We start from the raw sequence: 14,794 nt of genomic DNA, 5'->3' as shown, positions 1-14,794 counted from the left end.
GTGCACATGATATGGGGGTGCACCCAATTGTCTGGTTATGGGAGGGCATCTGTGATGCACTTCGAACACTCACTGAATGCATGCATTGGGACACCATGGGCCACTGTATATTGAGGTTATATCCTTGGCCCAAATCATACGAGACACGATCCCACTTCATTGATTTGTCACTTCTATAGGTCAAAAGGCAGATATCTCACCATTGGAAATCACCTGAACTGCCCTCAGTTCAGGGCTGGCGAGAGAAGGTCTGCCACTGGGGGTCGGCTGAAGCCCTGGCCCTGAGGAGGGAGGAATATAGGGGCTTGCATAATCACCCAATAGCTCATCTATGGGATACCTTGTTAGAGCAGTCCCGTGTGGGAGAACAAGACACTTCCTACCCCCCCTAAGATGGCTTGGATACTCCCTGTTGTGCCTCATGTCCCCTTCTGCCTGTTCCCCCACTGCTGTGAATGTAAAATGTAATCTGGCTGCAATTATTAGCAATACAGCATTGGTTTGGACTCGCATCTACACTATAGCATACTAATATTGATGTATGTGGACTAGGTTGACATCTGGACTGTTTAATTGGGATAGATTGGTGGTGGGGCGGTTGGTAATAATTCCTCTTTCCTTGTTTTTTTTTTTTCCTTTTCCTGAAATAGATCATCAATACGCGTATATATATATATATAATAATGTATAGATTCCCGTTACCACAGAGGCTTGTTTACTACATTGTTATGGTATACTCTTTTGTGACAGGCATATTTTGCAGTTAACATATAAACTGGTGTTCATACATTTAACAGTCATTCCATATCGCAGTAATAATAATATTCTCCATGAAATACTGTATAATGGTCAAATATGTTTTAAAACTTAACAAAATGTGTTAGATAGATAAAGAGAGAGAGTGAGTGTGAATGGTAAGACAAGTGAGACTGCCTTTGTTTCCAGTCCCATCCTGTGCAAAGCCCAGAGCTGCTCCAGTGTCCCAGCAGTTCATAGAACTCCAAAGGTACCGTCTGCAAATAGTTTCCACATTTATTATACGTGGCCAAAACTAACGAGCTATAAGCAAATGGTTCACCTCAACAGTTACATTAAAGCACGGGCCTACTGAAAACGTTTCTTGTATTTTTTTTATGCTATGTATTGATATGCAATGGTATAAAACCCCTTCAGTATGCAGTTCAACACAAGACAGCCACGTTTATTGCCAGGCATAGAACTCACGTTTCTCATAATAGGGAATAGTGAAAATTAATGCTTGCATGGTCAGACAGATATATACCTCAAAGTCTGTCACATTCAACATCAATGTTTTCGTCGATTAAAATTGATGCACCCACATAGAACTCCTTTGTTTGAGGAGGGGGGTTGTTGCTTTGACTACCTAACCCAGAGTCATTAATTGGTCGAAGCTGTTTTTGTGAAGCCGGTTTTTGCTCTCTGATAGGTTGCAAAAATTCTTGTTTCTGTTTAAGGCGTTTGAAGTATTTTAGCTTCACAGGATCCTTGCTTTCCTTTGAGCAACGCAGCAGGCTGTGGAGATCTTTCCGGAATTTAGAACTTAATCCAAAATAGATGAGAGGGTTATAAAAGCTGGCAGATTTAGCAAAAAGGCTGGCTAGTATGCTCGTCAAACTCGGAACAAAGTAACCAGACGCCGACCACATTGATATAACAGCGTAGGGAGACCAGGCAACAATAAAAGCCGTGCATATGACAACAGACACCTAAAAGGCAAACAGTAACACAAAAAAAACATTAGGCTCGTACATCATTATTTTAGAAAACAAAGCTTAACGGTTAGTTTGTTTTCATTATCTTTGTAGTGGCGTAACTATGCTACAAAATTCACTGTGCATAGAAATAAAAAGCATTACATTTAATTTTTGTTCATACAATGTGCTTACTTCCTTTTTCACAAACCGCAGTTGATTAGCTTTGTAAACGGAACATTTTGCTAGTGAATAGGAAATGGCTCATGCATTTTTTGTAATGTGCACAGTCTGATCAACGGGAAGAGACATTTGTGACTGGTGCCTTGCAAAAGTGTTATCGGACCATATCACGAAAGGGTAGTCAAAGGTGAGATAAGTGAGGGAGAATTTAGTTGGGTTGTTTGGTGTGTGGGGTGAGCCAGGAGCAGTAGAGAAGGGAGGAGCTTAGGCAGGGTGATTTTAGAGATCAGAGTAGTAGAATGGGTTTGGGATGAGTCAGAGAGTGGGGATGGAGGATAGATTGATAGAGGTATAGGGTGACGGAGAGACAGAGTAAAGCTTGGCTGGCGCTTGCATGTGGAATCTCCCGTATACAACTCCTACAACATCCTCACATTCAACAAAAATCTAAGCCCTCCTGTAGGAAAGTACCATCTTGCCTGGCATGTTACCCCCATATTTCACTGTATATAAGTTGTTTTAGTGTATGTGTCACTGGGACCCTGCCAGCCAGGGCCCCAGTGCTCATAAGTGTGCCCTGTATGTGTTCCCTGTGTGATGACTACCTGTCTCACTGAGGCTCTGCTAACCAGAACCTCAGTGATTATGCTCTCTCTGCTTTCCAAATTGTCACTAACAGGCTAGTGACCAATTTCACCAATTCACATTGGCATACTGGAACACCCTTATAATTCACTAGTATATGGTACTGAGGTACCCAGGGTATTGGGGTTCCAGGAGATCCCTATGGGCTGCAGCATTTCTTTTGCCACCCATAGGGAGCTCTGACAATTCTTACACAGGCCTGCCACTGCAGCCTGAGTGAAATAACGTCCACGTTAACACCCTCTCTCTGAGGAAGTCCTTTGTTCTGCCATCCTGGGACAAGCCTGGCTGGACACAGGAGGGCAGAAACCTGTCTGAGGGGTTGGCAGCAGCGGCAGTGAAACCCCTGAAAAGGCAGTTTGGCAGTACCAGGGTCTGTGCTACAGACCCGTGGGATCATGGGATTGTGCCAACAATGCCAGGATGGCATAGAAGGGGCAATTCCATGATCTTAGACATGTTACATGGCCATATTCGGAGTTACCATTGTGAAGCTACACATAGGTATTGACCTATGTGTAGTGCACGCGTGTAATGGTGTCCCCGCACTCACAAAGTCCGGGGACTTTGCCCTGAACTATGTGGGAGCACCTTGGCTAGTGCCAGGGTGCCCACACACTAAGTAACTTTGCACCTAACCTTTACCAGGTAAAGGATAGACATATAGGTGACTTATAAGTTACTTAAGTGCAGTGGTAAATGGCTGTGAAATAATGTGGACGTTATTTCACTCAGGCTGCAGTGGCAGGCCTGTGTAAGAATTGTCAGAGCTCCCTATGGGTGGCAAAAGAAATGCTGCAGCCCATAGGGATCTCCTCGAACCCAATACCCTGGGTACCTTAGTACCATATACTAGGGAATTATAAGGGTGTTCCAGTATGCCAATGTGAATTGGTGAAATTGGTCACTAGCCTGTTAGTGACAATTTGGAAAGAAATGAGAGACCATAACCACTGAGGTTCTGGATAGCAGAGCCTCAGTGAGACAGTTAGTCATAACACAGGTAACACTTTCAGGCACACTTATGAGCACTGGGGCCCTGGCTGCCAGGGTCCCGGTGACTGTAGGAGGCTGGACTGGCTTGTAGTGAGTACCTAGGGGTACTTGCACCTTGCACCAGGTCCAGTTATCCCTTATTAGTGTATAGGGTGTCTAGCAGCATAGGCTGATAGATAATGGTAGCTTAGCAGAGCAGCTTAGGCTGAACTAGGAGACGAGTGAAGCTCCTACAGTACCACTTAGTGTCATATGCACAATATCATAAGAAAACACAATACACAGTTATACTAAAAATAAAGGTTGTTTATTTTTATGACAATATGCCAAAGTATCTCAGAGTGTACCCTCAGTATGAGGATAGCAAATATACACAAGATATACATACACAATACCAAAAATATGCAGTATAGTCTTAGAAAACAGTGCAAACAATGTATAGTTACAATAGGATGCAATGGGGACACATAGGGATAGGGGCAACACAAACCATATACTCCAAAAGTGGAATGCGAACCACGAATGGACCCCAAACCTATGTGACCTTGCAGAGGGTCGCTGGGACTATTAGAAAATAGTAAGGGTTAGAAAAATAGCCCACCCCAAGACCCTGAAAAGTGAGTGCAAAGTGCACTAAAGTTCCCCAAAGGACATAGAAGTCGTGAAAGGGGAATGCTACAGGGAAGACACAAACCAGCAATGCAACAACGATGGATTTCCAGTCGAGGGTACCTGTGGAACAAGGGGACCAAGTCCAAAAGTTACAAGCAAGTCGGAGATGGGCAGATGCCCAGGAAATGCCAGCTGTGGGTGCAAAGAACCTGCTACTGGACTGTAGAAGCTTAGGTTTCTGCAAGAACAACAAGGGCTAAAGACTTCCCCTTTGGAGGACGGATCCCTCACGCCGTGGAGAGTCGTGCAGAAGTGTTTTCCCGCCAAAAGACTGCCAACAAGCCTTGCTAGCGGCAAATCGTGTGGTGAGGGTTTTTGGATGCTGCTGTGGCCCAGGAGGGACCAGGATGTCGCAAATTGCGACAGGAGACAGAAGGGACGTCGAGCAAGACAAAGAGCCCTCTCAGCAGCAGGTAGCACCCGGAGAACTGCCAGAAACAGGCACTACGAGGATGCGTGAAATGGTGCTCACCCGAATTTGCACAAAGGAGCCCCACGTCGCCGGAGAACAACTTAGGAGGTCGTACAATGCAGGTTAGAGTGCTGTGGACCCAGGCTGGACTGTGCACAAAGGATTTCCGCCGGAAGTGCACGGAGGCCGGAGTAGCTGCAAAAGTCACAGTTCCCAGCAATGCAGTCTGGCGTGGGGAGGCAAGGACTTACCTCCACCAAACTTGGACTGAAGAGTCACTGGACTGTGGGAGGCACTTGGACAGAGTTGCTGGATTCAAGGGACCTCGCTCGTCGTGCTGAGAGGAGACCCAGGGGACCGGTGATGCAGTTCTTTGGTGCCTGCGGTTGCAGGGGGACGATTCCGTCGACCCACGGGAGATTTCTTCGGAGCTTCTAGTGCAGAGAGGAGGCAGACTACCCCCACAGCATGCACCACCAGGAAAACAGTCGAGAAGGCGGCAGGATCAGCGTTACAGAGTTGCAGTAGTCGTCTTTGCTACTATGTTGCAGTTTTGCAGGCTTCCAGCGCGGTCAGCAGTCGATTCCTTGGCAGAAGGTGAAGAGAGAGATGCAGAGGAGCTCGGATGAGCTCTTGCATTCGTTATCTAAAGTTTCCCCAGAGACAGAGACCCTAAATAGCCAGAAAAGAGGGTTTGGCTACCTAGGAGAGAGGATAGGCTAGCAACACCTGAAGGAGCCTATCAGAAGGAGTCTCTGACGTCACCTGGTGGCACTGGCCACTCAGAGCAGTCCAGTGTGCCAGCAGCACCTCTGTTTCCAAGATGGCAGAGGTCTGGAGCACACTGGAGGAGCTCTGGACACCTCCCAGGGGAGGTGCAGGTCAGGGGAGTGGTCACTCCCCTTTCCTTTGTCCAGTTTCGTGCCAGAGCAGGGCTAAGGGGTCCCTGAACCGGTGTAGACTGGCTTATGAAGAAATGGGCACCAAATGTGCCCATGAAAGCATTTCCAGAGGCTGGGGGAGGCTACTCCTCCCCTGCCTTCACACCATTTTCCAAAGAGAGACGGTGTAACACCCTCTCTCAGAGGAAGTCCTTTGTTCTGCCATCCTGGGCCAGGCCTGGCTGGACCCCAGGAGGGCAGAAGCCTGTCTGAGGGGTTGGCAGCAGCAGCAGCTGCAGTGAAACCCCTGAAAAGGCAGTTTGGCAGTACCAGGGTCTGTGCTACAGACCACTGGGATCATGGGATTGTGCCAACTATGCCAGGATGGCATAGAGGGGGCAATTCCATGATCATAGACATGTTACATGGCCATATTCGGAGTTACCATTGTGAAGCTACATATAGGTAGTGACCTATATGTAGTGCACGCGTGTAATGGTGTCCCCGCACTCACAAAGTCTGGGGAATTGGCCCTGAACAATGTGGGGGCACCTTGGCTAGTGCCAGGGTGCCCTCACACTAAGTAACTTTGCACCTAACCTTTACCAGGTAAAGGTTAGACATATAGGTGACTTATAAGTTACTTAAGTGCAGTGTAAAATGGCTGTGAAATAACGTGGACATTATTTCACTTAGGCTGCAGTGGCAGGCCTGTGTAAGAATTGTCAGAGCTCCCTATGGGTGGCAAAAGAAATGCTGCAGCCCATAGGGACCTCCTGGAACCCCAATACCCTGGGTACCTCAGTACCATATACTAGGGAATTATAAGGGTGTTCCAGTAAGCCAATGTAAATTGGTAAAATTGGTCACTAGCCTGTTAGTGACAATTTGAAAGAAATGAGAGAGCATAACCACTGAGGTTCTGGTTAGCAGAGCCTCAGTGAGACAGTTAGGCACTACATAGGGAACACATACATATAGGCCACAAACTTATGAGCACTGGGGTCCTGACTAGCAGGGTCCCAGTGACACATAACAAACATACTGAAACCATAGGGTTTTCACTATGAGCACTGGGCCCTGGCTAGCAGGATCCCAGTGAGACAGTGAAAACATCCTGACATACACTCACAAACAGGCCAAAAGTGGGGGTAACAAGGCTAGAAAGAGGCTACTTTCTCACACAACCCCCCCCCAAACGAAGGACAATAAGGCTAACCTTGGCCAGTTGAGACTTTATTGTCTAAGTGGTGATAAGTAGAAAGTAGCTCTGCAATAGACTGGTTACTCCCTTTATCATCCACTACATGGTTAATTCCCTGTGGGGATGTAAACCACCCTGTTTGAAGTTTTTTAGCTAAGCAACAATGTGAAGATGTATTTTCAGAGTTTCTATCAGTAAGTTTTAGTTTAGAGCAGTGGGAATTTTCCACTGAACCTATTTGTAGTGATGGAAATGCCAGACAGGGATGCTGTCTCAGAAAAGCCATTGCTGGGCAAAAACTTTGTCCATATGGCTGGAAGAGAGAACAGGGATGCTGTTTCTCTTGAGTTGGAGCAGGGCAGGGATGCTGTCCTATGAGCTCCACACTAGGGCAGGGATGCTGTCCTAAGTGTTGTGAGGCAGTGCAGGGTTTCTGCACTAAAGTTTCTCTGGGAGGGTTGGAGGGATGCTCCATGTTAACTAAAATGGTGCTCTTTTTCTCACCAATGTTAGTTATCCCACAGAGAGGTACTTCTACCTCAGGGAGTCCAGCTTTGCCAGCTGATGATTCCCTTGGAACTGGTGCCACCCCAGGAGATGTTTCTCCCACCACAGGAATGGTATCCTGAATGGTAGGGTGGTTAGGGGATACTGTGATACCCTTTTTAACTGTTGATGGAGAGGGATCCTGAGTTTTCAGGCCTTCTCTCCTTTGCTTTTTCATTTCAGTAGAAATGAGAGGGAACAATTCCTCAGGGATGCCCAGCATGGCTGCATGGGCATAAAACTCTACATCAGCCCAACCTGAGGCCTCTAGGTCATTACCTAAGAGACAGTCTACAGGTAAGCTAGGTGATACCACCACCTGCTTAGGGCCAGTAACTCCACCCCAACTAAACTGAATTATAGCTAAGGGAAGAAACTTAGTGGAGTTATGGACATCAATAATCTTATACTGTTGTCCAATGATGTGTTGTTCAGGAGCCACTAGGTTTTCAGTCACCAAAGTGATACTGGCACCTGTGTCCCTGTAGGCCAAGGCCTCAACACCATTTATTGAAACTGTCTGCCTGTACTTATCCATTTTAAGGGGACAAGCAGCCAGTGTGGCAAGGCCAATGCCACTAGGTGTGACATAAACTGTCTTGGGACTGACTACCCCAGTTTCTACTATGGACCCATAAGTGAACCCAACTACACCCTTAACTTGACTGTTGCCAGCAGTCCCACCACTAGTACCACTACTGCTAGGGGCACTAGAGCTTGATGTATTACTGGTGGTAGGCTCAGGGGGTTTACCTGGACAGGACTTATCCCCTGGCCTATGGCCTCTGTTTTTACACACAAAGCACCAAGGCTTTTTAAATTGTGTAGGTTGAGAAGAAGAGGAAGAATTTGTTTTATCCCCACCCCCTGAAGAGTGTTTAAGATTTGAAGTGGGATCTTTGGTTTTACCCTTATCCCCATGCTTATCTTGAGATTTTTCACCATCTTTCTTCTTATTGTTCTCTTTGTCACCCCCTGTATGAACCTTTCTGTTCACCCTTGTTCTGACCCATTTGTCTGCCTTCTTTCCCAATTCTTGGGGAGAGGTCAGATCAGAGTCCACCAAGTACTGGTGCAACAAATCAGACACACAATTATTAAGAATATGCTCTCTCAGGATTAAGTTATACAGGCTGTCATTATCAGTAACTTTACTGCCATGTAACCACCCCTCCAAGGCCTTCACTGAATGGTCAATGAAATCAACCCAGTCTTGTGAAGACTCCTTTTTGGTCTCTCTGAACTTTATCCTGTACTGTTCAGTGGTTAAGCCATAACCATCCAGGAGTGCATTCTTAAGATTTTTGTAATCATTGGCTTCACTTTCTTTCACAGTAATGAGCCTATCTCTACCTTTTCCACTAAATGATAGCCATAGGATAGCAGCCCACTGCCTTTGAGGGACATCCTGTACAGCACAGGCCCTTTCAAGTGCAGCAAACCACTTGTTAATGTCATCCCCCTCCTTATAAGGGGGAACTATCTTGTACAGATTCCTGGAATCATGCTCTTTTGCAGGATGACTATGGGGAATACTGCTGCTGCCACCATGGGTTTCTAAACCCAGCTTCTGTCTTTCCTTCTCTACTTCTAAAGTCTGTCTCTCCAAATCCAGCTGTTGCTTCTTGAGCTTCAGTCTGGTTTGTTCCACTCTCAATCTATTGAGCTCCCTTTCTAACAATCTGTCATCAGGGTGGGTGGGAGGGACATGTTTTGAAACAGAAGTATGATGAGAATGGACAGAAGGAGACCTGTCCCTTACAGAGGGCACCCTAACAGCTTGGCTAACAGAAACATAATTTCTACTGTGATGAGAATGAATGCTCTTGCTATGATGTGAGACAACACTATCTGTATGGTGTGACTCAACATCAGTACCAACTATGCTAGACTGTCTAGTAATGGGTAGGCTTGGAAGTTTCTTTCCTGAATCTTTTCCTGGGGGAGTCCCTGGATCAGATTGGGAACCATTAGCTACTTTTTCAACAGATGGGGCACATTTAGCCTTATCTTGTTCTCTAAGCATGTTAAGCAATAATTCCAAGGAAGGATTCTTCCCTGCACTCAAACCTCTCTCTATGCAGAGACTCCTTGCTCCTTTCCAGCTAAGGTGATCATATGCAAGTTTGGACAGATCAACATTTTGGCCTGTGCCAGACATTTTTAGAGAGAGTTAAAGTGATAGAAAAAGAGAAAAAAAAGTTTTCAGAACTTTTAGAAAGACAGAAAAAACTTTTTAAACTTTTTAGAACTTTTTAGAAAGTTAGAAATACTTTTCAGCACTTAGAAAAGAGTGAAAAGAGGAAATGCAAAACTTTTTGGTTATGTGTATATACACTGAACTTGCTTTGTATATTTTTCTCTTATGAAAAGTACAATGACAAGAGTGGTAAGTAGTCTCAATGCACTTATCCCACCACTGCACAACCAATGTAGGAGGCTGGACTGGCTTGTAGTGAGTACCTAGGGGTACTTGCACCTTGCACCAGGCCCAGTTATCCCTTATTAGTGTATAGGGTGTCTAGCAGCTTAGGTTGGTAGATAATGGTAGCTTAGCAGAGCAGCTTAGGCTGAACTAGGAGACGAGTGAAGCTCCTACAGTACCACTAGTGTCACTTGCACAATATCATAAGAAAACACAATACACAGATATACTAAAAATAAAGGTACTTTATTTTTATGACAATATGCCAAAGTATCTCAGTGAGTACCCTCAGTATGAGGATAGCAAATATACACAAGATATATGTACACAATACCAAAATATGCAGTAATAGCAATAGAAAGCAGTGCAAACAATGTATAGTCACAATAGAATGCAATGTGGGCACATAGGGATAGGGGCAACACAAACCATATACTCTAGAAGTGGAATGCGAACCACGAATGGACCCCAAACCTATGTGACCTTGTAGAGGGTCGCTGGGACTGTAAGGAAACAGTGAGGGTTAGAAAAATAGCCCACCCCAAGACCCTGAAAAGTGGGTGCATAGTGCACCTAAGTTCCCCAAAGAGCACAGAAGTCGTGATAGGGGAATTCTGCAGGAAAGACCAACACCAGCAATGCAACAACAATGGATTTCCAGACAAGAGTACCTGTGGAACAAGGGGACCAAGTCCAAAAGTCACAATCAAGTCGGGAGTGGGCAGATGCCCAGGAAATGCCAGCTGTGGGTGCAAAGGAGCTGCCACCGGATGGTAGAAGTTGAGGATTCTGCAAGAACGACAAGGGCTACAAACTTCCCCTTTGGAGGATGGATGTCCCACATCGTGAAGAGTCATGCAGAAAGACCACAAATAAGCCTTGCTAGCTGCAAGGGTTGCAGTTAGGGTTTTTTGGATGCTGCTGTGGCCCAGGAGGGACCAGGATGTCACCAATTGCGTGAGGAGACAGAGGGGGCGTCCAGGAAGACAAAGAGCCCACTCAGAAGCAAGCAGCACCCGCAGAAGTGCCAGAACAGGCACTACAAAGTGTAGTGAACCGGAGCTCACCCGAAGTTGCACAAGGGGGTCCCACGAAGCCGGAGGACAACTCAGGAGGTTGTGCAATGCAGGTTAGAGTGCCGGCGACCCAGGCTTGGCTGTGCACAAAAGAAATATTCGAAGAGTGCACAGGAGTCGGAGTAGCTGCAAAACATGCAGTTCCCAGAAATGCAGTCTAGCGTGGGAAGGCAAGGACTTACCTCCACCAAACTTGGACTGAAGAGTCACTGGACTGTGGGAGTCACTTGGACAGAGTTGCTGAGTTCAAGGGACCTCGCTCGTTGTGCTGAGAGGAGACCCAGGGGACCGGTGATGCAGTTCTTTGGTGCCTGCGGTTGCAGGGGGACGATTCCGTCGACCCACGGGAGATTTCTTCGGAGCTTCTAGTGCAGAGAGGAGGCAGACTACCCCCACAGCATGCACCACCAGGAAAACAGTCGAGAAGGCGGCAGGATCAGCGTTACAGAGTTGCAGTAGTCGTCTTTGCTACTATGTTGCAGTTTTGCAGGCTTCCAGCGCGGTCAGCAGTCGATTCCTTGGCAGAAGGTGAAGAGAGAGATGCAGAGGAACTCGGATGAGCTCTTGCATTCGTTATCTAAGGAATCCCAAGAGACAGAGACCCTAAATAGCCAGAAAAGAGGGTTTGGGTTTGGCTACCTAGGAGAGAGGATAGGCTAGCAACACCTGAAGGAGCCTATCAGAAGGAGTCTCTGACATCACCTGATGGCACTGGCCACTCAGAGCAGTCCAGTGTGCCAGCAGCACCTCTGTTTCCAAGATGGCAGAGGTCTGGAGCACACTGGAGGAGCTCTGGGCACCTCCCAGGGGAGGTACAGGTCAGGGGAGTAGTCACTCCCCTTTCCTTTGTCCAGTTTCGCGCCAGAGCAGGGCTAAGGGGTCCCTGAACCGGTGTAGACTGGCTTATGCAGAAATGGGCACCAAATGTGCCCATGAAAGCATTTCCAGAGGCTGGGGGAGGCTACTCCTCCCCTGCCTTCACACCATTTTCCAAAGGGAGAGGGTGTAACACCCTCTCTCAGAGGAAGTCCTTTGTTCTGCCATCCTGGGACAAGCCTGGCTTGACCCCAGGAGGGCAGAAGCCTGTCTGAGGGGTTGGCAGCAGCAGCAGCTGCAGTGAAACCCCAGGAAAGGCAGTTTGGCAGTACCAGGGTCTGTGCTACAGACCACTGGGATCATGGGATTGTCCCAACTATGCCAGGGTGGCATAGAGGGGGCAATTCCATGATCATAGACATGTTACATGGCCATATTCGGAGTTACCATTGTGAAGCTACATATAGGTAGTGACCTATATGTAGTGCACGCGTGTAATGGTGTCCCCGCACTCACAAAGTCCGGGGAATTGGCCCTGAACAATGTGGGGGCACCTTGGCTAGTGCCAGGGTGCCCTCACACTAAGTAACTTTGCACCTAACCTTTACCAGGTAAAGGTTAGACATATAGGTGACTTATAAGTTACTTAAGAGCAGTGTAAAATGGCTGTGAAATAACGTGGACGTTATTTCACTCAGGCTGCAGTGGCAGGCCTGTGTAAGAATTGTCAGAGCTCCCTCTGGGTGGCAAAAGAAATGCTGCAGCCCATAGGGATCTCCTGGAACCCCAATACCCTGTGTACCTCAGTACCATATACTAGGGAATTATAAGGGTGTTCCAGTAAGCCAATGTGAATTGGTAAAATTGGTCACTAGCCTGTTAGTGACAATTTGGAAAGAAATGAGAGAGCATAACCACTGAGGTTCTGGTTAGCAGAGCCTCAGTGAGACAGTTAGTCACTACACAGGTAACACATTCAGGCACACTTATGAGCACTGGGGCCCTGGCTGGCAGGGTCCCAGTGACACATACAACTAAAACAACATATATACAGTGAAAAATGGGGGTAACATGCCAGGCAAGATGGTACTTTCCTACACAACCCCCCCCCAAACGAAGGACAATAAGACTAGCCATGCCCTGATGAGTCTTCATTGTCTAAGTGGAAATATCTGGAGAGTCCATCTGCATTGGAGTGGCTACACCCAGGTCTATGTTCCACTGTATAGTCCATTCCCTGTAGGGATATGGACCACCTCAATAATTTAGGATTTTCACCTTTCATTTGTTTTAGCCAAAGTAGAGGTTTGTGGTCTGTCTGAACAATGAAGTGAGTGCCAAACAGGTATGGCCTCAACTTCTTCAGAGCCCAGACCACAGCAAAGGCCTCCCTCTCTATGGCAGACCAACGCTTTTCTCTAGGGGTCAACCTCCTACTAATAAAAGCAACAGGTTGATCCTGGCCCTCAGAATTAAGTTGTGATAGGACTGCCCCTACTCCTAATTCAGATGCATCAGTTTGGACATATAATTTTTTAGAGTAACAAGGGCTTTTCAGGACAGGTGCAGAGCACATGGCCTGCTTCAGCTCCTCAAAAGCTTTCTGACAGTTTGCTGTCCATAATACCTTTTTAGGCATCTTTTTGGATGTGAGGTCATTAAGAGGGGCTGTAATGGAGCCATAGTTCTTAATGAACCTCCTGTAGTACCCAGTGAGGCCTAGGAAGGCTCCCACTTGAGTCTGCGTAGTAGGGGGAACCCAATCTATAATAGTTTGGATTTTCCCCTGAAGTGGTGTAATCTGTTCCCCACCAACCAGGTGTCCCAGATAAACCACCTTCCCCTGCCCTATCTGGCACTTTGAAGCCTTGATAGTGAGGCCTGCCTTTTGCAGGGCCTCCAAAACTTTCCATAGGTGGACCAGGTGATCATCCCAGCTGTAGCTAAAGACAGCTATATCGTCCAAATATGCTGCACTAAAAGCTTCCAGCCCTTGCAGGACTGTGTTCACCAACCTCTGAAAAGTGGCAGGTGCATTTTTTAATCCAAAAGGCATTACTGTGAACTGGTAATGTCCTCCAATGGTTGAAAATGCAGTTTTAGGTTTAGCATCTTCTGATAATTTGATCTGCCAATACCCTGCAGTCAAATCAAAAGTGCTTAGATACTTGGCAGATGCCAGTGTATCTATGAGCTCATCTGCCCTGGGTATAGGGTGAGCATCAGTTTTGGTTACCTGGTTGAGACCTCTGTAATCTACACAAAACCGCATTTCTTTCTTTCCATCCTTGGAATGAGGTTTTGGTACAAGTACCACAGGAGAAGCCCATGGACTTTCAGAGTGCTCAACCACTCCCAGTTCTAACATTTTCTGTACCTCTTGCTTTATGCAGTCTCTGACATGGTCAGGCTGCCTATATGTAGGAGGCTGGACTGGCATGTAGTGAGTACCAAGGGGTACTTACACCTTGCACCAGGCCCAGTTATCCCTTATTAGTGAATAGGGTGTCTAGCAGCATATGCTGATAGATAATGGTAGCTTAGCAGAGCAGCTTAGGCTGAACTAGGAGACGTGTGAAGCTACTACAGTACCACTTAGTGTCATATGCACAATATCATAAGAAAACACAATACACAGTTATACTAAAAATAAAGGTACTTTATTTTTATGACAATATGCCAAAGTATCTCAGAGTGTACCGTCAGTGAGAGGATAGGAAATATAACCAAGATATATATACACAATACCAGAAATATGCAGTATAGTCTTAGAAAACAGTGCAAACAATGTATAGTTACAATAGGATGCAATGGGGACACATAGGGATAGGGGCAACACAAACTATATACTCCAAAAGTGGAATGCGAACCACAAAAGGACCCCAAACCTATGTGACCTTGTAGAGGGTCGCTGGGACTATTAGAAAATAGTAAGGGTTAGAAAAATAGCCCACCCCAAGACCCTGAAAAGTGAGTGCAAAGTGCACTAAAGTTCCCCAAAGGACATAGAAGTCGTGATAGAGGAATTCTGCAGGAAAGACACAAACCAGCAATGCAACAACGATGGATTTCCAGTCGAGGGTACCTGTGGAACAAGGGGACCAAGTCCAAAAGTCACAAGCAAGTCGGAGATGGGCAGATGCCCAGGAAAGGCCAGCTGTGGGTGCAAAGTTGCTGCTACTGGACTGTAGAAGCTTAGGTATCTGCAAGAACGACAAGGGCTAGA

General features: G+C 46.6%; 1 protein-coding gene across 1 annotated transcript in view; it reads right to left on the bottom strand.

The window, feature by feature from the left end:
* Positions 1–729: 729 nt before the first annotated feature.
* The window catches only part of LOC138297324 (visual pigment-like receptor peropsin), a 1,373,961-nt gene continuing 1,359,896 nt past the window's right edge, over positions 730–14,794 (bottom strand). Inside the window, exon 6 of the mRNA XM_069236741.1 lies at positions 730–1,727. Coding sequence (XP_069092842.1) covers positions 1,284–1,727 — 444 coding nt within the window. The 3' untranslated portion in view covers positions 730–1,283. The remainder of the gene's footprint in view (positions 1,728–14,794) is intronic.

This window comes from Pleurodeles waltl, chromosome 5, assembly GCF_031143425.1.
Source record: "Pleurodeles waltl isolate 20211129_DDA chromosome 5, aPleWal1.hap1.20221129, whole genome shotgun sequence".
NCBI lineage: Eukaryota > Metazoa > Chordata > Amphibia > Caudata > Salamandridae > Pleurodeles > Pleurodeles waltl.
This window is presented reverse-complemented; position numbering and strand designations above follow the sequence as displayed.